The sequence below is a fragment of the Myodes glareolus genome, chromosome 4, assembly GCF_982192425.1.
Source record: "Myodes glareolus chromosome 4, mMyoGla1.1, whole genome shotgun sequence".
NCBI classification, from domain to species: Eukaryota; Metazoa; Chordata; class Mammalia; order Rodentia; family Cricetidae; genus Myodes; species Myodes glareolus.
In genome coordinates this window covers 104,100,587-104,124,266 of record NC_142029.1, presented here as the reverse complement: position 1 = coordinate 104,124,266, position 23,680 = coordinate 104,100,587, and the positions used below count along the sequence as shown (strand labels likewise).

Sequence of the window (23,680 nt, the reverse complement as noted above, 5' to 3'; positions counted from 1 at the left end):
TGTCAGGTATGGTGTCACGGCTGCAGAATTGACACCTAGGGAAGCAGCTAGGTGTAGCCCCTTGCAGCACTGCAACCCTCGGTAGACAGTAGACTGTCGTCAGTGTCCTGAGTCTCCCATGGGGAGTGGAGGCTGCCATCCTTAGAGATCTCAGCCCAGGGAGGGATGGCATCCTTTCCGGGGTGTCCCAGCACACCTCTGACCACCCCTGTCCACAAATCACCTGAGGCTTAAGATTCTGAACTTTTTATTTTCTGGCATGAAAAGTACAAATAATTAAACAATTCCATGTAAAAGTCAGTTACCGCGGCCAGGCCTGGAATCTCGGTAATAAATAGTCTAAACGCAACTTGAAGTGTTTGTGGGTTTGGGTTGAGGTTTGTTTTTTTTTTTTTCTACAGTTCTTTATATCACCTCCAACATGGACTCTGTTATGGTTTGAAACTTTCCCAATAAACAGGATGAAGGAAGGGTTGGAGGGGCTGAGCCCCATTCCCACTGGCCCTGCCCGTGACCCCCAGGGATTTTGGAAGACCCAAGGGCTCCTCTCTCTGGGAGCCCTTGGCCTGGCCCTCCTGGGGGACTGGCCTTCAGGGAGGGGGCCTAGCTGGGCTAAGCTTGTATCTTAGAAAAAAAGTCCCCTCCTCCCAGTCTTGGGGACAGCAGGGACCTAGGCCTTGGTGGGAGGGGGTGGGGGGAGAAGCCCCCTCTTCAGAGCCGGCCCTCCCCCCAGGGTGGGGGACAAACCCAGCCCTTATTGCTCGGATGCCTCCAGCATGTGTGGAGGGCAGGGGGAGACCCCAGAAACAGCAGGAAAAGAAGGGGTTGCACCCTCCTGGAGGTGGGGAGTCCCTGTCCTGCTGGGAGGGATGGGGGAGGATTAGGGCAGACTTAGAAACCACCAGAATAAATAGGTTCGGTGTATCATGAGCAAGCTAGAGTTCACCAGCTAAATAGACAGAAAAACCTCTCAAGACAATAGCAAAACAATCCCATTGAGAGGCCCTGGGCGCCGATAGCTGTGGGGACCCCACCCCTCGGAGCCCACGGCACCCCCGGGGGGGCACTCCGCTACCATTACTGTTATTAATAATTATTACTTTAATGACTCCACTTCCCCTTTTTATAAATAAATTAGGCATAACCACATCTCAGCAAAACTGAAAGAAAAGGGACATCTTCCTTCAACTTGCAAACCAATGAAAGAACAGAAATATACACAAAGGTCCTTACAGGCCAACAAGGGTAATAAATAGTTAACATAGCAATAAGTTAAAACTACATGAAGCTAAATTCAGCAAAAAAGTACGAGAAAGTTAACTGGTGACAGTTTATCTTTTTTTCCTTTTTTTTTTTTGTTTTTAAATTGTCTTTGTGTGTGTTTTTGTCTTTTTTCCTTTCTTTCCTGTTGCTATATTTCATCTTCTGTTTGAGTTTTCTTTCTTTTCTTTTTTTTCCGTTTTTTATTTTTTGGTCTTTTTTTAATTTTTTTTTTCTTTTTGTTCCTTGCAGCAGAAATTCCACAGACGGTTAAGAACAACACCAGGAGGGGTGGGGAGAGAGAGTTGGACGCTCAGATGGGGCCGTGGCCAGACACCAAACGCAGAGGACACCGGAAGAAAGCAACTAGAACTAGAGGGTGGGGTGGGGTGGGATGGGGTGGGGCTTCACGATTCTCAGTTGTGACTGGGCCCACTGAGGAGTGGGTTGAAGGTTTGGGGCTCCCAGGGGCTCCAGCCTGTGGCTTCTGTTGGAACTTGCATAAAAGAATAAAAAGAGTGGGGTTATGGATGCAAAATTCAGTCAGAAGCCAGGGCCGGGGCTCATGAAGGCTGCATCCATGGTTCCCCCAACAATCAAAAGGTGACAGGTTGATGGGAAGGGGTGTGGGGACACCCCTGGGTCTGGGGAGTGTTCTGGGTGCTTGCTGCAGTGGGGAGCACACTGGCCCTAGTTGAGGGAGGAGACTGCAGACCTCCCCCTGGACCCAGGGAGGCTGAGTCCCAGGGGCAGGGGGTCCTTTGGCCTCAGTGTTGTGGGGAGTGAGAGCCCCCTCCAGCCCACGGTGATGCCAAAGTAGAACGAGGTATTGTGTGTTTGGATGCATGGATGCCATATGTGTGGGCAGCAGGGAGGCCCCTGGTGGGCTAAGGAGTCTGTGCAGAGAACCTGGGGCTGGGGCTTATTGGGGGCCCAGGGAGAAGTGGCTGGACCAGCCTGGCTGGAGGAAGTAACTGGGTCAGGGTCTCCAGTAGGAACGTCTTGTCTGGGCCTGTAGGATGCTGCGGACTTGGGTGTATGTCCTTAGGTGTGTTGTATGTTTGTAGGTGACCTGTAGGATGCTGTGGGCATGGGTGTATGTCTTAGATGTTGTATGTTTGTAGGTGACCTGTAGGATGCTGCAGACTTGGGTGTATGTCCTAGGTGTTGTATGTTTCTAGGTGACTTGTAGGATGCTGTGGACATGGGTGTATGTCCTAGGTGTTGTATGTTTCTAGGTGACCTGTTTGTTTTTGTTTTTTGAGACAGGGTCTTATATAGCCCCGGCTAACCTAAATTCCCTATGTAGCCAAGGCTAGTCTTGACCTGATCTTCTGCCTCCGCCTCTCAAGTACTCAGATTAAGGAGGGCTGTGCACCAGACTCCAGGTTTCTGCAGTGCTGGGCTGAACCAGGTCCACCAACCGAGCGGCAGAGTCCTACATCCAAATGGGTCTGTCCCAGTGGCTTTCACACATCACATGGTTTTGTGGACAAGCAACCAATGTCTGTATCCTTGTCTACACAGCCCCAGGGTCCCGTGTGTCTCCTCTTCTCTTGTAGCTTTGGTCACCCTTCCTGAATGTATCCTGAAATGTTTCTGTATGTGTTGTGTATTTGTGTCTCCAAAGTCCAAGTGTATGTCCCTCCTGTCTTTGTGTGTGTGTGTGTGTGTGTGTGTGTGTGTGTGTGTGTGTGTGTGCACTGGCAGCCCTGTGGACTTTCAAACCCTCAGCCCTGCTCCCTGCACCCCCACCCCAGTTAGTTGGTAAACATAACTTGCCAAAATAGTTTCTTTTTTTTTTTGTCTTTTTTTGTGATTTTTTTTTTCAAGTTCAAGAATCCCCAGTAAAAATTCTCCACGAGGTCTTTTTCCCTTTTTACAAAAATAGAGTTTTTCTTCCCCCCCACCCCACCCCACCCTTTTTTTTTTTCATTTTGTTTCTGCTTCCTACCCTGCCCCAACCCTGCTCCCTGTACTCTGCCTAGGGACTGGGGCCAGGGATGGGGATGCCCACACCCCTCTTCCATGTTTTTTGCTGTTTTGGGGATTTTTAAACCTGTTCCCTCCCCTTTCTCTCGGTATAGGACAGGCCTGGACAAAGGAGGCCTGGGTGGGGCACTGATGTGTCCCCTAAGCCATCCCATGCAGGGTGGAGGGGTGAGGTGGGATGGGGGGGTCTCCTCTCTGCTTTCTTCTTTTTGTTTTTAGCCAAAAAAAGAAACAAAAGCCATCACCATGAACCAAACCAAGACGAGAGAGTGAACAAGCCCCAGCTGGGTGGGGAAAGCAGGGAGGATGGGGGGGACCCCTCCCCCTTGATTCCCTGCAGACCCTCCCCATCCCGATGCTCACCCTGTGGTGTTTTTTGCAAGTGTGTGGGTCTTCCTGCTCTTGCAATCACGCTCTTTCTCTCTCTTTCTCCCTCTCTCTCTCCCTCTCTCATTCTCTCTCTGCTGCCCAGGGAGGGAGGGCGGTAAATGCTCAGGCCTTGTGCTGCTTGCTGGTCTTGAAGGACACCTGCAGCACGCGCTCACCCAGGCGGTAGCCGTTGAGGCTGGCGATGGCCATGGCTGCCTCATCGTAGTTGGTCATGGTGACGAAGCCGAAGCCCTTGCACTTGTTGGTGGTGAAATCCCGGATGACCTTGACATTGGTGACTGCCCCAAAAGGTCCGAAAAGCTGCCACAGCACGCTCTCATCAGCTTCCGGGGACAGGTTGTACACGAAGATGCACCAGCCAGCGCCTGCTGCGCCTCCGGACAAGCCCACACCTGCCAGGCCGCTCATGCCATCGATGGCGATTGGGGAGAACCTGGCGATGAGCGACAGGGGACTACTTTGGGGGTCACGCGGGCTCTGCCCTGATCCCCAGCATGCCTCCGACACCCGCCCAACTGGGAGAACCCTATATTGTGTGCTATGTGTGTAGGACCCTTGTAGTGTCCTAACCTAGCTGTGACCCATTGCTTGTCTCTGACCTCATTGAGACACTAGCCCCTGACCTGCAACCTGTCTTGACCTCCAACACTCTCCAAATATCGCCTATGATCCTGTCCTAAAGTGCCATCTTTATCCGGATCTCGTGACCTTTGACCCTACCTAATCCTGAGCCCTGCTGATCTTCACCCTTCCATAGGGACACTCTGTCACTCAGCTTCTCTCTGTGACCCAGTTGGCTCTGAACTCACTATATAGTCAAGGGTGGCTTCTTGGTTTTGTTTTTCTTCCTTTTTGCCTGCTGATCTTAAACTTGTGCTTCTCCTGCCTTTACCTCCCGAATGCTGGCATTGCACACCTGGCTGACAGCGCTGGGATGGAACCCAAGGCTTTGTGCATGCCAGGCAAGTGCTCTTCCAATTGAGCTGCATCCCCAGTCCCCACCCCTTCAAAACTAACTCTGGGGTGTGTGTGTGTGTGTATGAGAGAGAGACAGACAGACAGAGACAGATGGAGAGACAGAGACTGCTTCTGTACTCCACCCATGCTGACCTTGAACTGAATTGCAGTTCTTGCCTCAGCTGATGAAGGAGCCCAATGCAGGTAACAGCTGAGCCCTAGCTCTTCTTTTTTGGCCCAAATCTGACCCTGTCCTGGTACCAATCTTCCCTGACAGCTCTGACTCCATTTTGACTTACCCTGTGTGGGTAGAAACTGGCCCTACGAGACCAGCATAGGGCTCACTATGTAGACCAGGCTGGCCTTCAGAGATCTTCCCTAGTGCCGGGATTAAATGCACCATGCTCAGTTTGGACTTATTTCATTTTTATGTGTGTTTGCCGGCATGTATGTAAGTGAAACACATGCACACGTGGTGCTTGCAGAAGCCAGTGTGCTGTGGGACAATGGTCTTATACCGTGGAAAGATTTGTCATTTGTATTGGTTTACTAAAATGCTGATTGGCCAGTAGCCAGGCAGGAAGTATAGGCGGGGTGACCAGAACAGGAAAATTCTGGGAAGAGGAAAGGCTCAGTCTGCAGTTGTCACCCAGACACAGAGGAAGCAAGATGAGAATGCCTCACTGATAAAAGGTATCAAGTCACGTGACTAACATAGACAAGAATTATGTCTTATATGTAAGATATAAGAGTTAATAAGAAGCCTGAGCTAATAGGTCAACTAGTTTATAAATAATGTAGGCCTCTGTATGTTTCTTTGGGACTGAATGGTTGGGGGCCCAGGTGGGACAGAAACCTCTGCCAACACTAGTAGGGGGCATCAGAACCCCTGAAACTGGAGTTACAGAGAGCTGTGAGCCACCATGTGGGTGCTAGAAATAGAACCTGGGTCCTCTGCAAGAACAAGTGATCTTAACCACTGGGCCTTTGCTCCAGCCCATGTTTTGGATTTTTGAGACTGGATCTCACTGTATAGCCCAGGCTAGCCTCTAACTTGTAATCTTGGTGAATCTGCCTTCTGAGTTATAGGGATCAGAAGTTATATAACCATAAGGAATTTCTAATACAATTTTATTAACTGTATTATTATTAGTGTGTGTGTGTGTGTGTGTGTGTGTGTGTAGGAGGAGGAGGAGGAGGAAGGGGGTGCATGTGCTATGACACATGTGGAGGGCAGAGGACAAGTCTGCGGAGTTGGTTTTCTCCTTCCACCTTATATGGGTTCTAGGTATTAAACTCAGGTGGTCAGGCTTGCGTGGCAAGCCCCTTTACCCTCTGAACCATCTTGTCAGCCCACACTCATGAATTTTAAATTGCACACTGAATATGGTTAGGTGGCTTAGGACTATAATTATAGTTCTTGGAAGGCCAAGGACACATAGCAAAAACTTGTTTTGAAACAAATGCTTTTGACTCTTGGATCTGTCCAAGCTTTAACACACTTCCATTCTCAAGAGTGCCTTTCTTGTTAAGTCTGTCTCTCCCTCTCTCCATCCCTGTCCCTCTCTCCCTCCCTCCCTCTCCTCCAGAACTGGGGTCTCAGACATGCTCTGTCTCTCCAGGGTTTGTGTGGATGCTGAGATCTGAAGTCTGGTCCTCGTGCTTGTGTCACACTGGGCCAGCTTCCCAGCCCCAAACTGCCCCTGTCCTTGCCCCTGCTTCACAAAAAGTCGAGTATGGTAGACGGCTCATGTCATCCTAGCACTAGCAGTGGACACAGGAGCACGAGGAGCTCCATGTCCTTTTCATCTATACCTTCAGTTTGATGTCAGCCTGGGACACAGGAGATGACAAAACCAAAAAAGAAGATGCCTTTCTTCTAACACTCAGAAGTTAGGGACAGGGAGGTTTTTGTGAGTTCAAGGCCAGTCAGATACATAGTAAGACCCTGTCTAGAAGAAGAAAAGAAGGGAGAGAAGGAGAGAGGAGGAGGAAGAAAAGGAAGAAATAAAGGGATAAACGAGGAGAATGAAAGGAGAGCCTGCACCCTGTTCTGAGCAGCGTGATGGAAGGTCACATTGATTGGCCAGTCCCCGTGCGGCACGTGCTGCTCTCCCGCTGGTCACTTAGCTGGCTCAGTAGCAGACTGACTGTCTAAAATCATAGTCTCTGTGTTAAGGACCCCTTATTTTAACTGACTAATGCTGGTGATTTAGAGATGCCTAAGAGAAACTGATAAAAATGTTTTCTTTAAAGGAAAAGGTGAAAGTTTTTCACTTATGGAAAAGAGGGGATTATATGCTAAGGCCACTAATACCTCAAGAAAGGACAAAGCTGTGAAATTATGAAGAAGGAGCTGGCCTGGTGACGCAGGCTTGTCATTCTAGGATGTGGAGACAGGAGAATCACAAGTTCGAAATAAAAGTAAGAAGATAAACCGAACATCCCTGCAGCCCCACATTCAGGAGGGAGAGGCAGAAGGAGCAGGGTTCAAGGACATGCCCGGCTTAGGCTTGCTGACCTGCCTGTGCTACCTGCCTGAAACCCTGTGTCAAGAAACAAAGAGAGCTGGGCAGTGGTGGCGCCTCCCAGCACTTGGGAGGCAGAGGCAGGCAGATCTCTGTGAGTTCGAGGCCAGCCTGGTCTACAAGAGCTAGTTCCAGGACAGGCTCCAAAGCAACAGAAAAATCTTGTCTCAAAAAAGCAAAAAAAAAAAAAAAAAAAAAAAGAGAGAGAGAGAGAGAGAGAAAGAAAACAGAAACAAAGAGGGCTGGGTATGTGACTCAGCAGTACAGCACTTGTTGACAAGGCCTTGCATCTCCTTTCCAGTACAAAATAATAATGATGATGATAATAATAATAATAATAATAATAATAATAATAATAATAATAATAATAAAAACTAGGGCTAGTGGCACATGCCTTTAATCCCAGCACTCAGGAGACAGAGGCAGGCGGATCCCTGTAAACTTGAGGCCAGCCTGGTCTACAGAACGAGTTCCAGGTCACCAGGCTACACAGAGAAACCCTGCCTCATAAACAAACAAACAATCACATAAACAGTAAGTAGAAATTTAAGTAAATAAGATATATAGAGGTTTCCATGTCAATCTCTTGTCAGGCACAAGGAGTCTCGGGATGTGTCCCTGACGTTGTCTCTGGGATATCTCACCCCTCGGGTAACACTTAGTAGGTTGTCTGTTGACTAAATTAATTAAAGGATAGAAAGCCATATTCCCATTGACTCTCTCACCCTCAGGATTAATCACTCAGCTTGGGCCGAAGACTCTGAAAGTCTAAACCCCTTAGCCTTGACCACAGGGACTCAGCTCACTGCTGCCCCTGCTGCCAGGCTCCCTCCAGGCCTCTGCATAGATGGCTCAGGCCTCTTCTGGTCACCATGTCGTGACCCTTATGCTGCCCTTGCATTACCCTGACCACCATTTGCTCAAACATCTCATCCCTGTGGAGCTAAGAACATGAACATCGGCGACAGTATTTATACTTGGCCACCTTTTATTATGTACCAAGCACTGTGTTCTGTCTCGAATTCATGTCCAGGAGAGAGCAAGTCTGGGCCGCGCTGCATCCTTGGCCTCAAGCCCAGTTTTCGATATGCAACATGTTCCCAACAGCTTGTGACACAATAAACATGGAGACTTTCACAAGAGTAGGGGTACGGATGAAGCTAGGATGCCTTCAAGGTTTATAGCAACTGTGGGGAGGAAAGGAAACCTTCCAAGGCCATTGACAAAAACCCAGCAATGACAGCTGATGGATGGGGCTCAGAAATGGCTTAGCTAGAGTCCCCCAGTGAGGGCCTGGGGGCATGGCTTGGTGCAGGCCTAGCATGCAGGAGTCCCGGGTCCCATGCCTAGTGCAGAACATAGCAGTGGTAGTGACTCGCAGAGAGCTAAAGTGGGGATTGGGGCACAAGAAAGGGGTGAAAGCCACAGACAGCTCTCCATGCCCCACCTTCTGTAGCCACTTTCTCTACCCCACCTTCTGTAGCCACTTTCTCTATACGTCCGCTCTGCTCAGAGTCTTGAGGTTATCATCTCCTAGATACAGGCCGAGATGGGTTCCCAGTGGTCCCAGGGACAAGGGACATGCAGGGGTTAAAGGAGGCCATCATGGTGAGGGGCTGTGGGAAGGACAGTGGGGACAGGAGCACTGTTACCTTTTGACTCCATAGGCCATGTTGAGCAAATTGTCCAGCCTGTGGAGGCAGAAACCGCTGTCAGAGTAGCCTGTGACCCACCCCCTGTGATGTGACAGCTAGTCCACCCCACCCCCACAGCCTTCAACAACCCGCCTCCCCCCCCCCCCTCGCTGCTTGCTCCCAGCCCGGCTGGACACCGCCTGGCACGGAACCTCACTCATTCGGGACTGCTTCTCACCAGCCCTGCTGCTGCCCAGCCTGAAGGATTTTGTCCTGCCCTCCCGATGCCTCCGTGGGCCTTGCCAGGAGGACCCAGGGGTTGATGGTGGTACAGCCTCAGGGGGTTTTCCTGAGCTTACGGGAGGGTGGGAAGAGCACACAGCCACCCCCACAGTATCATTGTTCCCATTGACCTCCCGTGGCCAGGGTCCTGCGTTCAAGTCTTCTTTCAGGCTTTTCCATGCTCCGTCTCAGGTGAAAAAAATCTCAGTGAATGGCACGTAACAAGCTCTGTTCTACCCAGTTACCATGCAGGAAATATGATCATGATTGGCACACAGAATATGAAAGGGATTGTTTGGTGGGTGTTATCCATGAGAAAACTGAGGCACAACTGGACCCAGGGAGCAGGCCAGAGATAGACAGAGAAACACACCGGTGCAGAGGAAGAGACCGAGATATGGAGATAAAGAGACAGACAAAAAGCCTAGAAGAGAACGTAAGGAGAGACGGACAGGCACAGAGAAAGATGAGAGAGAAAGGACAGGCCAGACACACAGAGAAAACTGGGAGACAGGGTGTCCAGGTTGTTGTTGTTGTTTTCCATTGTTGTTGTTGTTTGGCTTGTGTTTTTTTGTTTTGGTTTGCTTTTTGTCAATTTGGCACAAGTCTCAGAAGAGGAACTTCTATTGAAAATACACTTTCATCACATTGGCCTGTGGGATATTTCCTTGATTGATGTGGGAGGTTGATTGATGTGGGAGGGCCCAGCCCACTGTGGGCAGTGCCTCTTCTATGCAAGTGGGCCTGGGCTGTATAAGAAAGCAGACTGAGCAAGGTATGGACAGCCAACCAGGAAGCAGTGTTCCCCCATTTTCTCTGCTTTCCAGGTTCCTGCCCTGATTTCCCTTCACGGTGAACTGTTTGCTATTAAGATGAAAATCAACTTTCTCCTCACATTGTTTTGGGTAATGGCGCTTTATCACAGCAATAGAAACCATGACCAAGACACAGGGAGAGACAGACAGACAGACAGAGACAGAGAGAGAGAGAGAGTCACAGTTGACTTCTCTTAGCTACCAACTGCAGCTGCCAGCAGAGACTGAGCTCCTGCTCTATGTACTGGCACATGCCCTTTCAGGCTCCTGCTGGCGAGGTGTCCCTGGGTTCCATTTGAAGAAAACTGGTTCAGGGAGGGCAGCTGCAGGCTTGGGGCTCTTGACCTGGGGGTCTGGGGACTCTGGCTCACCGGAAACGCTGTGTCTGATGATGTAGAGGACCCGCGTAGCGCCGGGCAGAGGACTGGTACAGGTGGGTGAGCAGGGCCTGCCCTGTCTTCTGACTCGGGTTGTTTGCGAATTTGACCGTGATTGGCTCAGCCGCACCTAGTGGTTTCTGCCCATTCAGTCCCTTGATGGCCTCCTCAGCCTCGATCCTCTTGTCAAAGCGGATGAATCCCACACCCCGAGAGACACCTGCCAGGGGTGTGAGGGCATCAGTCTCAGGTACTCTATACCTCTCCATGTGACTCTCCCCTCCCTGGGACACCTTGGCCCAGAGCACCCTCTCCTCTTGGCATTCTGACCTGTGGCCTGGTCCAGCAGGATTCTCGAGGTGATGATGCGACCATACTGGGAGAAGAGCTGTTCCATCTCCTTCTGGCTCATAGTCTTCGGGAGGCCACTGACGTATAGGTTAGCATCCCGAATAGAGGCAGAACTGGGACGTGCATAGGATACCTGGGCCAGGGGTCAGAGGAAAGTGAGGGTACATGGGAAATGACAAGGCTCAGGAATGACCCCCCACACTCCCAATAGTTCATTTAACAAGTAGCTCAAGGCTGGAGCTGGGGCTGACTGGGTGGAGTACTTGTCTAACATGCAAGAAGCTTGGCTTCCATCCCAGCACCACATAAACAAAGTAATATACACCTGCCATCCCAGGACCTGGCAGATGGAGGCAGAAGGATCAGAGCTAAGTTGTCCTCTACTACATATTAAGTTCAAGCCTGGCCTGGGCCACATGTGACCCTGTCTCAAAGAACAAAGCAGAAGGTTGGGGAGATGGCTCCGTTGGTAAAGAGCTTGCTGCCAAAGACTGAGTCCCTGAGCTGGATCCCACACCCACATAAGAAAACAAAGCAAAACCAGAAATAACCAGGCAGGCCATGGCGATGGCTCCATGGATGAACTGCCTGCTGTGGAAGATGAGACCCTGAGTTGGTACCAACCAACAGTGGAGGAGAAAACCGACTCCCAGCATCCTCCGACCTCCACATCCCCACAGCAGCATGTATGTGCATACTCCCCACAATAACAACAATATTTTTTTTTTTATCTAAAACGATAAGTTCAATGTTCTGGTGCACACTTGTCATCCCAGCTCTAGGAGGGGCCAGGCGATCCCTAGCTTCACCAGCAGCCAGCATGAGCTTATGAGCCCTGCCCGGTTCTGGGTCTCAGAAAAGAAAAAGTTTGGAAGAACCAGGAGTGATGTCACACGCTTTTAATCCCAGCACTGGGAGGCAGAGGCAGGTGGACTCCTGTGAGTTTGAGGCCAGCCTGGTCTACAGAATGAGTTCCAGGACATCCAGGGTTGTGTGGTTGAGACCTTATCTCAGACAAAACACATAAAACAAAGCAAACCAGGAAAGGCGGTGGGAGTGGGGTGCAGCAGGGTGGTGGGGGTGGGAGTGGAGTGCAGCAGAGTGGTGGGGGTGGGGTGCATCAGGGTGGTGGGGGTGGGTGGGGTGCAGCAGGGTGGTGGGGGTGGGGTGCAGCAGGGGGGTGGGGGTGGGGTGCAGCAGGGTGGTGGGGGTGGGGTGCAACAGGGTGGTGGGGGTGGGAGTGGGGTGCAGCAGGGTGGTGGGGGTGGGTGGGGTGCAGCAGGGGCTTGGCTGGAAACGTTCATTCCTCAAAGGACCTGCCCCTGCTTCTCAGACCCATGTGCAGTATGAACTGAGCCCAGAGCTGTAAATATAAGGTTGTGCCTTTTAGGGGTGGGGTGGGGTGGGTGAGGTGGGTGGGAATTATCATCCCCGAAAACTATATCAGACTTATTTATAATCTTTGCAAACTCAAACCAAAAGGATCCAACTCGCATTTGTCTTAAAAATGATAAAAATAATAATCATAAAATAAAATAAATAATAATTAAAACACAGGGCCCACAGGAGGGCTCAGCAGGCAAAGGTGCTCATTGCCAACCCTGTCCACCTGATTCAATACTCTGGTCACACAGGGTAGAAGGAGAGGACTCGCTTCTGCAAGTAGTCCTCTGGCTTCCACATCCTCGTGCCTTAAGAGCCCACTCTCTGACCTGGGTATCATACACACATATGGATATAAAATAAAAATTTAAATGTAATTAAAATACAAGAAAAATAGGGTAGGTGATAATTGACTATTTCAGACAAAAAATCAAAATGGAAAAACTGCCAATCCTTGACGTGTGCCTCCATTCTGCACTTCCTCCCCTCTGACGGCCACTGCTATTGACGCTACAGTTCCCATTCCACACAGCAGCAAAGGGCACCCCACACACTAAAGCCAGGCTCTACTCAGCAGACTTTTCCGTAGCTCCTTCATTCCTCTGCATTAAAACTAAAGTCCTTGTAAGGAAAAAAAAAAATGTCACCAAGTGTGGTAGCCCAGGCCTCAGATCCAGCATTGAGAAGCAGATCAGGTATCTCTGTGAGCTTGGGGCCAAGACAGCCAGGGCTTCATTGAGATCCTGTCTGTCCAAAATTTTTAACATTCTGTTGTTTTTTCTTTTGAGACAGGTCTCACTATGTAGCTCTGATTGTCCTGGAACTCACTTTGTAGACCAGGCTGGCCTCAAGCTCAGAGATCCACCTGCCTCTGCCTCCTGAGTGCTGGGATTAAAGGTACGCACCATCACATTCATCTTAAAAATTACATTTTTATAAAAAAGTTTATTTTGCATTATTATTATTATTATTATTATTATTATTATTATTATTGGTTTTTTGAGATAGGCTTTTTGTGTATCTCTGGCTGTCCTGGAACTCATTCTATAGAAGAGGCTAGCCTCAAATTTACAGAGATCCACTTGTCTCTGCCTCCCGAGTGCGGGGATTAAAGGTGTGCACCACCACCGTCTGGTGTTTGTTTTTATTTTATGTGTATGAGTGTTTTGCCTACAGGTATGAGTATGTATTGTGTGCACATAGTACTGACAAGGGCCAGAGAGCGAGCCCTGGCTTCCCAGCAACTGGAGGTACAGACAGTTGTGAGTTGCCTGCCACGTGGGGCCTGGGAATTGAATCTCAGTTCCTGGCAGAGCAGTCAGTGCTCTTAACTGCTGAGCCATCTCTTCTGTCCCAAAAAATGAAAAGAGCTCTAAATTACATCTTAGTGTGCACATATGTGTGCATGTGCAATGCCTAACTGCAGAGGTCAGAGAGGAGCTCAGGAAGGTGGTTCTCGGTGTGTGTGTGGGCTCCGTGTCCACAAGGCCCCACACTGGACCAGGTCACCTCTCTGCTTTCACCTCCTCTTACTTCCCCCTCCTTTCTTTTACCCGGGAACATCTGGCCTCAGGACTTTTGCACTTGTTTCTGATGCTGGAAAGTCTTTTCGTGCTGGCCTTCACGGCTGTGACACCCACACTGGAGGACTCGATGCAATGACTATCTGGAGCACAGGACCAGCGGAGCCACAGAATGAGACTGAGGCCTCAACCCCACCCCATAGAAACATTCCTCCCTCTTTTTCTGACAGTTCAAAATTTGAAATGTCCTTCCTATCTTCCTCGATTTTCAGTTTTTTGTTTTTTGACATTAATTTATTTATTTTGTGTGTGCGTGTGTGAGTGTAGCGGTCACAGGACATCTGGTGTGTGTCAGTTCTACCCTTGTACCATGGGGATCTCAGTAATCACGTTTGGCAGCAAGCTCCTTCCCATCCACTGGACCCTCTCACTCGCCCTGCTATGACCCTAGCTCAAGGTGCTTTTCTCAGGCTTGGGATTTGTATCCATTCTGGTAAGGTCATTCCATTTGTGTCACTATAAGGACACATCTCACCAGCCATGCAGCTGCTCACAAGTTGACCGACTCAGCCATTCAGAGCACAGACACTGGGGAGCATTGTGGAGTGGGGAAGAAAGTCTGCTCACAGAGTATTCAGGAACCCCGCTCATTGTGTCCTTATCAATGCCCTGGAGACTCAGTACTGAGGCCCCGCCCACAAGTGTCAATGGGGTGACCAGTCTGTGGTGGTAGGTTTGTGAGCACCCCTCCCCTTCTCTCCTCCCGAGGTCTGCTTTCTGCTGCTTCTATTCAAACCTCTAAACTGAGGGAGATAGGGACCATTGTTGCGTCTGGCATTTGTTCGGAGTGATGCATGGTGGAGCTGTATTGTTTCATTACAAATACCTAATTAGGGGCTGTTGAAATGGGTCAGCAGGTAAAGGTGCTGGCCACCAAGCCTGATGACCTGAATTTGATCTGTTAGTCTCACAGGGTGGAAGGGAGAACTTACTCCCAAGGTTGTCCTCTGGCTTCCACATACACCAAACTAATAAGTAAATGTAATGAAATTTTAAAAAAGAAGTAACTAATTAGGACCCGCCTGTCACAAGGAACAAGCTGAAGCCACCTCCACCTTTTCCCCTACGAGCCGAGTGTGGTGGCACACTCCTGTCACCCCAGCACTCTGGAGGCAGAAGTAGGCACATCCCCTGTGACTTCCAGACCTGTTTGGTCTACACAGCATACTTCAGGCCACCCAGTAGCGAAAGCCTTTCTCAAAAATATCCCAAAGGACACTCCCAGAGGCCTTAAGATCACTGAATGAAAATTTCAGTACCAAGGGTGGACTGCCTCCCTGTGAGTTGTTGTTGGCCACTGAGGCCCTACAAACCGTGAAGTCTTCTCCTGCTGTCCGTTGTATGTCAGGACTAAACACACAAATTTAAAAACTGCAGTTGAGTGTTTGAGGTTTCCTAACTCCACCATGGACTGTGAGGGATTTAATCATTATTTGTAGCTGTTGTTGTTAATGTTTTTGAGACAGGGTCTCACTATATCGCCTTGGGCTGGGGGAGTCTGGAGGACTCTGTGTACGCCAGACTGGCCTCCTGCTCACCGAGATACAGAGGTGTGTGCCTCTGTGCCCAGTTTGGAATGGTGAGTCTTGCTATAGAGTCCTAGACAGCAACCCTCCTGCCTCAGCCTTGAGTGATGAAATTATAGACATGAGCCACCACACCCAGCTAAGGGTGGCATCACAGACATAAGAAAGTCTGTGTATGGAGTTAGGTACTCACAATGCTCCAGTGTGTGAGAGAAAGGACAGCCACAGTGTTGGTCCTCACTTTCCCCACCTTGGTCTCTTGTGCGCCACTGTGGATACCAGGGCACCTGGTCTGTCAGCCTCCAGAGAGTCTCTTGTCTGCGATCCTATTTGCAGGTGCCCCCAGCCAAGCCTGTCTTTACCTGCGTCCTGGGGATTTAAAGTTAGGTCCTCAGGCCTCTGCAGAAAGTACTTTACACACTGGTGTAATGGTTTCCTCCAAGACTAAACATCACATCCTTCCGGAAGCTCCTCAAGCAGGAAGATAAATAACTCAAACTAGCCTCAGGAAGTCCCTGAAACTGACCAGAATCAGCAGGCCCCTCCCTGCTAGAGTAAGCCATAAAGTGGAGCGTTCCTCTGAGACTTGCAGAACAGAGCTGCATGAAGACTCTGAGGTTTAGACAACCGAGGCACCTGGAAAGGATGCTCAACCTGTGCAGCTGCCTGCAGGCTGTGCAGTGTGCGCCAGGTTCCCACTGTGTGAGATGGCATCCATGCAGGGGTGGGCCTTGGTGATGCAGCCATCTTTGAGTCATTTCTGCTGCTGTAAATAACTCCAATAAAACTCATTGATTCACCAAGTTGGACAGTGGTGGTCTCTGTAGTTTGGTCTGCCATGGTGAGTAGACATGTGTGTTGTATCACACAACATAACTGTGTCCCTCCTGGATAGGGACACAGCAGAAGCAGGGGTGAGTTGGAGTGGAGTGAGTGCACAGTCTTGGCTATGGGTAGCAAGACATGCGTGCAGCAAACTGACCAGCCTAAGTGGGGAGCCTCCAGGGAGGAGATTCCAATAGAGCTGTCTTCTGTGTGCTGTGTGCTGGTGTGCCTCTGTGCTGCGAGAGCAGTGGCATGGTTCTTGCTCTGGGTAGAGACATGGAAACAAGGCTGAGCCATCATTCTTACAAGTGTCTGGGGGAGGAAGCCCAGGACGGCAGTCTTCGTCTATGAGGCATGGGGTGGCATGCCTGCTTGCTAGGCAAAGGGTACCACAGGAGTATATGGAGGTGCTCTGAAAACAGTTAAAAGTTCAGAGGAAAATTTGTCGTCTTTAAGGCAAGTGCAGAAGATCTAAGAATGCCCAGCAGCGCAGCAGAGGTTGCCTGGCCACTGCTGTGTGTAGTTCGTGACCTGAGACTGAGATGGTGGCCTAGCGGGAGCTTGTCTGTGTAAAGGACGATTGCAACAAGAAAGGGAAGAAATGGCAGCATCCTCCTCGTTAGCCTTGGATTTGGCAGGAAAATTAGATAAAGGAGGAACTGAGAGAAAGGTGAAAAAACGATAGAAGATACCCCACAAGTCCAAACTTTAGTCAGAAAATAGGGGAATCTGTGATCTGATGTACAGAGGGGCCTTCCAGTGATCCAGAATGAGAAGCTGGTGTGACTTGGAATACTCAGCATTTGAACTTCTGAAGTCAAGGAGGGCTTGAAAGCCAGCAATGAAAGAACCTATCACAGCCTGGGTTTGTGAGGCTGTGGGACAGGAGAGTGGATGGGAACAGTCAGACTGCTGTGGAGGCAGGAAACTGAGTCATGTAGCTCCCTACCCCTCCATAAGGCAGAGGCTGCACACCCTGAGACGGTGTGAGAGAAGTCAGTCTCAGATGGACTGACGTATCAGAGCCATTAGAACAATCTCCATCTGAGGTCCCCATAAATGTCCGGGAATGGAGGGCAATAGAGGAAGGAGAGGCTCTCTTGAGGGAACTAGGAGCAAGAGAAGCTGGGTTGAAACCCAGTCCACTGGGACAGGTAGAACTGTTTTTACAGAAGAGTTAGGGGAAAGGTTGATCCAGCGGGGACCTCAAGGCTGGTGTGGAGCTTTAGTGGCTCTGCTGAGCTCTCTGGTGAAGCCTGGGCTGTGTGAGGTAGGAAAGGCTTTGGTACAGCTCAGTGACTTAGACCAGCATGGAAAGGAAGTTCATAAGTAAAAGAACAACCTAGAGGGGATCGTAAAAACGTAAGGCAGAGGCAGAGGCCTTCTGGCTACTCAGAGACAGATGTAGCAGGATTTGTGGCAAGCTGGAGCTCCTAAGCAAAAGACTGACAGAGAGACAAATTGTGCGCTGAGGAGCTTTTGGAAGGCTGTAAGCCCGAGGAACAGTTCACAGAACCGTGATGGAGCAAGATAGGTGAAGACGGTCAAGCCTGCCCCAGGGGTGGGTGATTATCCCCCCCGGACTAAGGAGTGTACATTTCTCTCCAACAAAAGATTATGTTAGGGGTGGAAATGGTTTGTCCAGTCAGGAGCTCCCTGAACAGCCAGGAATGATGAATGGGGAGGCCACAGCCACTGTGCCAACCCAGGAGCCTGCGGGTGCAGCAGGGGAAACCTGGACCACATTCACCTTTGGCCCTGAGTAGGTCTGAGCAGATTAAGACTTGGTTAGGGTGGAGAGATGTGGTGACCCTGTGGAAGAGCTCTGGGCTATGGAAAGGGAATGGCTCAGAGAGAGTGACCGAGGGTTACAGAACTAATTTAGTGTCTCCTATTCATGCTTTGTACCCAGCCTTGATCTGTGAAGGAAGCTGGCCTCAAACTCACAGAGATCTGCCTGTCTCTGCCTCCTGAGTGCTGGGATTAAAGGTGTGCGCCACCACCGCCCGGCTTGGATGGAACCTTTCTGTGCTGTTGTAGACCTTGCTTATGTTTGACTTTAGTGTCTTCCTAGGTGTGAACTTCTGAGATCACCTGACACTTGCTGAGAACAGGTGACAGCAGACTTTCAGAGTGCTTCACCACGGTTGTCTTTGTAACCCCACTGTTTATTGTGCAATGGGGGTTCGGGATGTTGCCTTGTCCTGCATAGTCTCTGAAAAAGGCTTTGTTAACAGGTGACATAATGCTACCTCTGAGGGTTTGCAGATTTGGAAAGACACATGAGAGACAGACAATCAGGTGCCATGACCCTGCCTGCTAATTACCTCACAACCCTTGGTTCACTGAAAAAAAATCCTGAAGGACACTCCCAGAGGCCTGAAGGTCACTGAATGAAAATTTCAGTACGGGGTGGACTGCCTCCCTGTGAGCTGTTGGGCACTGAAGCCCTACAAACCGTGAAGTCTTCTCCTGCTGTCCGTTGTATGCCAGGACTAAACATGACACCGTGTTGCTGAAGACACCGCACATCCGTGCTCTGACTGTCGGCCATGGGGAAACTAAGCTGGGACTGGACTGCAAACTCCCATCTGCTGCCTGGCTCACACAGAGCCAGAAGGGGCCACATGCAGGCTGCTGGTGGGGTACCATCCCCAACACTCCTGCGTGGCTGTGGACCTGTGTGTTGAAATACTGACGTGCGAGGCAGGATGGGCCTGATTGTGCAATAGTTGCTCAGTCAATATGGGCAAGAACAATAACCATTCAGTTGGATTTAAGGCCAGCTCCACAAGAGACGTACAAGTACATCTGGAACTGTAAACCAAACACCTGTGGCTGGGGAGGTCATAGGTCCCAGTGGGGAGGTGACTTGTATGGTTCTTCTAGATGGATGTGATGTGTCCGTCAGACTGCCTTCTAAACATGTGTGGTTGAACCCATAGACCACTGTTGTCACCCTCCGCTCATGACTGTGAAGCTCCTGAGAACAAGTGACTTACTGTGGCATGGTGGCCTGTTTCTTAGCCACAGGTGGACACCTATAGTCACCCCCACCAAGGTGAAAGAGGGGCAGAAAGAACGGAAGAGCAAGAGGTCAGGTCGTGTTAGTTTTCTCAGAGATTGAAACATTCCATCCTTCCAGAAGCTCCTCAAGCAGGAAGATAAATAACTCAAACTAGCCTCAGGAAGTCTCTGAAACTGACCAGAATCAGCAGGCCCCTCCCTGCTAGAGTAAGCCATAAAGCAGAGCATTCCTCTGAGACTTGCAGAACGGAGCTGCAGGAAGACCCTGAGACCCAACAGCTGCCCGGGAGAAGCAGAAACAGTCGAGCTGCCTGGAAGAGGGTTAGGCCACCTGGGCACCTGGAAAGGACGCTCTTCAACCTGTGCAGCTGCCTGCAGGCTGTGCAGTTTACTCTGGGTTTTCAGCATTGTGAACTGTCACTCATACTGGGGTGGGCTTTAGTGTTCTTCTTGTACCCCCCACACCAGGATGGAACCTGGGCATCCAAGTAGCTGAAACCATTTTGACCCAAATCTGCCAGGGCAACAACATTCAGGCCTGATCAACATAGTCGTGACAAAACCAGGAAGAGGCTGTCTCATAAAGTCACAGCCCTGCTCACAATATCAGGTCCTCCAGAACTAGAGTAAGAAAACCATCAGGTGCTGACCGCATGCCAACCCCACAGCATAGCCCACAAACTTGGCACAGGCCGACACACACACACAACCACACCAAGCCACACAGTATCTTGTTGCAACAAACACATCTCCTTGTGCACCCTGGAAGCCACAACAGTAATTGTGGTGTCACGAAGCACGCGTCACACCATCACCAGGTCCCACACACTCACAGTCGTCTTGTCTGATGTTTTCCGAGACGGTCTCATGTAGCCCAGGCTTGCTGTGAAACCAAGGATGATCTTGAACTTCTGATCTTCTTGCTGCTTTGTTTAGAATGCTGGGATCCCAGGCTTGTGTCACCAGGCCCAGTGTATGTGGTGCTGGAGAGCCAACCCCGGGCCACCATGCATGCTGGGTAGGCAATACTTGCAGAAACTGAGCCCTAGTCCCCAAATCTTGTGAATGAGTGCGAGTGTGTGCATAGGCCAGGGGTCAACCTTGGGAGTCATTAGAAATTGTCTGCTTTTGAGAGAGAAGATAGAAGGTCAGGGATCAACCTGCCTCGCTGCCAGTATGGGTTATAGGCAAAGAGGCAAAGGCCACCACATCTGCCTTTTTTTTTTTTTTTTTTGTCAGGGTCTCATTATATAGCTATGGTTGACCTGAAAGTTGCTATATGGTCCAGGCTGGCCCAGCTCACAAAGATCTGCCTGCTTCTACCTTCTGGAGTCCTGGGATTAAAGTTATATTCCACTATGCCTGACTTTACATACCTGGCTTGTTTATTGGGGTTCTGGGAATCAAACTCAGGTTTTCAAAGCAATATGAACAGCTGAGTTGTCTCTCTAGGCTCTGCCCTAATCCTTCATTTGCTCACGTCTGTGCTTCAGATGAAAGGCAAGCTGGGTAAGCACTCTATCACAACAGTCACCTGCATAGTCACCATGTCCCACAAGTGCAGAGTCACAATCTGCTGCTTTGCACACACCTGCAGATTTACTTACAGTCACTGGGGTCTGCTCTCACGCCCCTGGGGCTTCTGGATCAAGCTTAAAGTACACAGACTCATCCAGTGGTACCATTATTCCCTTTCCCCCACTCTGGGGAAAGGAAAAGATTCCTATACTTCTGTTCTCATGATAAATTGGGGGCCAGATGGGCACCCTCAGCCTGGCCTCCCCAGGGGTCCTGGAGCAGATTTGAAGGGTGGAGCCCAAACACCCCCAGGCCAACTCAGAGAGGGGGTTTCCATGGTGATTCTTCCCAAGGGAACTTGGGCTCACATGGTCCCAGCTGCAGCTGCTGAGAAGGGAGGCCATGGGGGAAGGGCAATGCACAAAGGTGGGGGAGGGGTGCTGCATTCTGCCCCCTCCCAAGTCCCTAATTAGATTCCAGATGGCAGATGGGCCCCACCCCCTTTTGCAGGACAAAGACAAGGAGGGGTCTGCCTGTGGGGTCCTGGTCACTCTGTCCTACCTCCTGGGCCTGGCAGATTCCCTAAGTCTTCCAAAGAACATGGGACTTCCTGCTAGTAATATGTCTCCAGTCAGGGGGAATGGCTCAGCTGGTAAAGGCATTGGTGCCAAGGCTGACCGTCTAATTTTGATCCCTGGGACCCACAAGGTGGAAGGAGAAAACCAATTCCCACGTTTGCTCTAGTGTTCACACATACAGTGGCACGTGTGTGCCTGTTCACACATACACACAGAATAGTAAGATAAAAGTAATTCCTCACACTGATGGGTGAGGGACCAGGCTTAGAGAAATAAAGCTGGGTGACCAATAAGGAAGAGAGAGAACCAAAGCTTCAGAAGGAATGATGGCAGGGGTCACATGGGGTGGGGACACTCACCTTGATGGTCTTTGTCTGCAATTTGAGGCCATTGAGGGTGTTGATGGCTTTGTCTGCATCATTGGGGTCAGAATAGTTCACAAACCCATAGCCCAGGCTCTGCCCTGTGGGAGGACAGAAGAGTGACTTCTCTAGTCTGCCCAGTGTCCCCAGCACACCTTGCCAGACTCCAGCTTCCCACTCGGATTTATCCTCCCTTTATGTTCCCTAGAGAACCACTTGGCTCCATCCATCCTGAGTTACCCCACCTAGGCCACACTAGTTTTTCCAGGGGTACTTCCTCCCTGCTGGTCACCAGAGGCCACACACAGAAAGAGCTCCACACCTGTGATCTTATCCCGAACCAACTTGCAGGACTCGATGTCCCCAATGCTGCCGAAGAGACTCTTGAACTCGTCCTGTGTCATGTTCTGGGGTAGGTAGTTGACGATGAGGTTGGTCTTGCTGTCATCAGTGGCTCCATTTGTCCCAAGGAGTGGCCCGTTGGGCAGGGCCGGGCCGGCCGGCCCCCCCCCCAACCTGAGACTCCATGGCCCCCAGTATCTGCTGGAGAAAACAGGTCACACCCGCTCAGTCCCCATCACTGAAAAGAGGGGTTTGGGGGATGAATTAGGCATAGGCATGTCTAATATGGTATGAACTTAGTCAAAGAAGGGGTAACAGTTTTCACTGGGTTTTGTTTGTTCATTGGTTGGTTCTTTTGGTGGGGGCGGGGTTTCTCTGTATATCCCTGACTGTCCTGAAATTCACTCTGTAGACCAGGCTAGTCTCAAACTCAGAGACCTCTTGCCTCTGCCTCCCAGTGCTGGGATTAGCTGTTTGTTGGTCTCTTTGATTTGGAGATTTTCTGGCTGTGTAGGCCGGGCTAACTGTGAATTCACTGTGCAGCTCAGTCTGGGTACACAATCTTTGTTGAGACACTGGCTTACTACATTAGACTGTGCTGGCCTTGAACCCACAAAGATTCACCTGCCTCTGCTAGGACGACAGGTGTGTGCTGCTATGGCAGCTGTGTTCATCCGTCTTCTATGAGTTATTTGTGGGGCAGGAGAGATGGCACAGCAGGTAATGTGTTGTCAAGCCTGAAGACTGCGCTCTGTCTCCAGAACCCAATACAGGGGAAGGAGAGAGCCGATGACATAAAGTTGTCCTATGACTTCCACAAGTAGACCATGACGTGTGCACTACACACATACGCAAAACAAAAATTTTAAATGTAATACATTTTAAGATTAATTTTTAAAAAAAGCGCTGGGCAGTGGTGGAGCACACTTTTAATCCCAGCACTCGGGAGGCAGAGGTAGGTGGATCTCTGAGTTCCAGGCCAGTCTGGTCTACAAGAGCTAGCTGTAAGACAACCATGACTACACAGAGAAATCCTATCTTGAAACCCAAAATAAATAAAGTAAAATAAAATAAAATAAATGCTTTATGTGGCTAAGTATAAATGCTTTGTAAGTATCTTACCTGTGTATAATACCAACACTGAAGAGGCCTGAACTAAACAGAGACCTGGGCCTTCTCTTTTTTTTTTCTCTTTTGGCAGGGTTTCATGAAACCCAGACTGGTCTCAAAACTTGATACGTAGTCAAGGTCAACTTTGAACTTCTGATTTTCCTGCCTTTACCTCCAAAGTGATGGGATTGCAAGAGTATGCCATCACACCACAGACCCTGTCTTAAAACCAAACCCAAATATGGTATGAGGGAAGCAGATGTGACTAAGATGGGTGAGTCCACAGTCTACTCCCTAACCCCACAAACAAGCATGGTCAGCTATAGTCTGGACAGGCTGGAATGTGCCCACAGAAGTGTGTATGTGCTGGGCCTAGGGGGCTAAGCTGGGAAGTGGTAGAACCTTTAAGAAGGTGGGCCTAGTGGGAAGTAATTAGGTCACTGGCAGGGACCCATGTCCTCCAGGGACCCTGGGCAGTTCCCTCAAGACTGGGTTGTTTGGGACTGGAAAGTAACACTTGACAGTTGAGAGTTTGATTTCTTCAGTCATCAGAGTTTGTCGGGTGTGACTCCAGCTGCAGGGGACAGGGCGCCTTACTGAGCCACCCCTGGTCCCTGTCAGTCTGTGTGTGGAAAGACCATCCCATGTGCCTGGCCTTTGAACACAGCAGTTCCTTCTTTCTTTGCTTTCCTGTCCTTCAGAAGGGAGTTAGCACATGCCATCAGGGATGGCATGGTGGCACCTCCATTTCCACTTCTCTGCCATACTGTGATCCAACCAAGGGGCTCCTAGAGGATGAACTGATAGACCACCTACTCTGAGACCTTCAACCTCCGACAT

The 23,680-nt window shown here is 50.0% G+C and overlaps 2 protein-coding genes across 2 annotated transcripts in view; one reads left to right on the top strand and one right to left on the bottom strand.

Moving 5' to 3' along the window:
* Prkcsh (PRKCSH beta subunit of glucosidase II) overlaps nt 1–1,862 on the top strand; it is a 13,829-nt gene extending 11,967 nt beyond the window's left edge. Inside the window, exon 18 of the mRNA XM_048446586.3 lies at nt 1,513–1,862. The gene's annotated coding sequence lies outside the window, so the exon portion shown is untranslated. The remainder of the gene's footprint in view (nt 1–1,512) is intronic.
* Elavl3 (ELAV like RNA binding protein 3) lies at nt 231–23,680 on the bottom strand. Its single transcript, XM_085689823.2, is given in 8 exon segments — nt 231–4,075; nt 8,780–8,818; nt 10,230–10,455; nt 10,566–10,719; nt 21,386–21,489; nt 21,711–21,900; nt 21,902–21,928; nt 23,657–23,680. Coding segments are annotated over 8 exon segments (1,095 nt in total). The 3' UTR covers nt 231–3,744.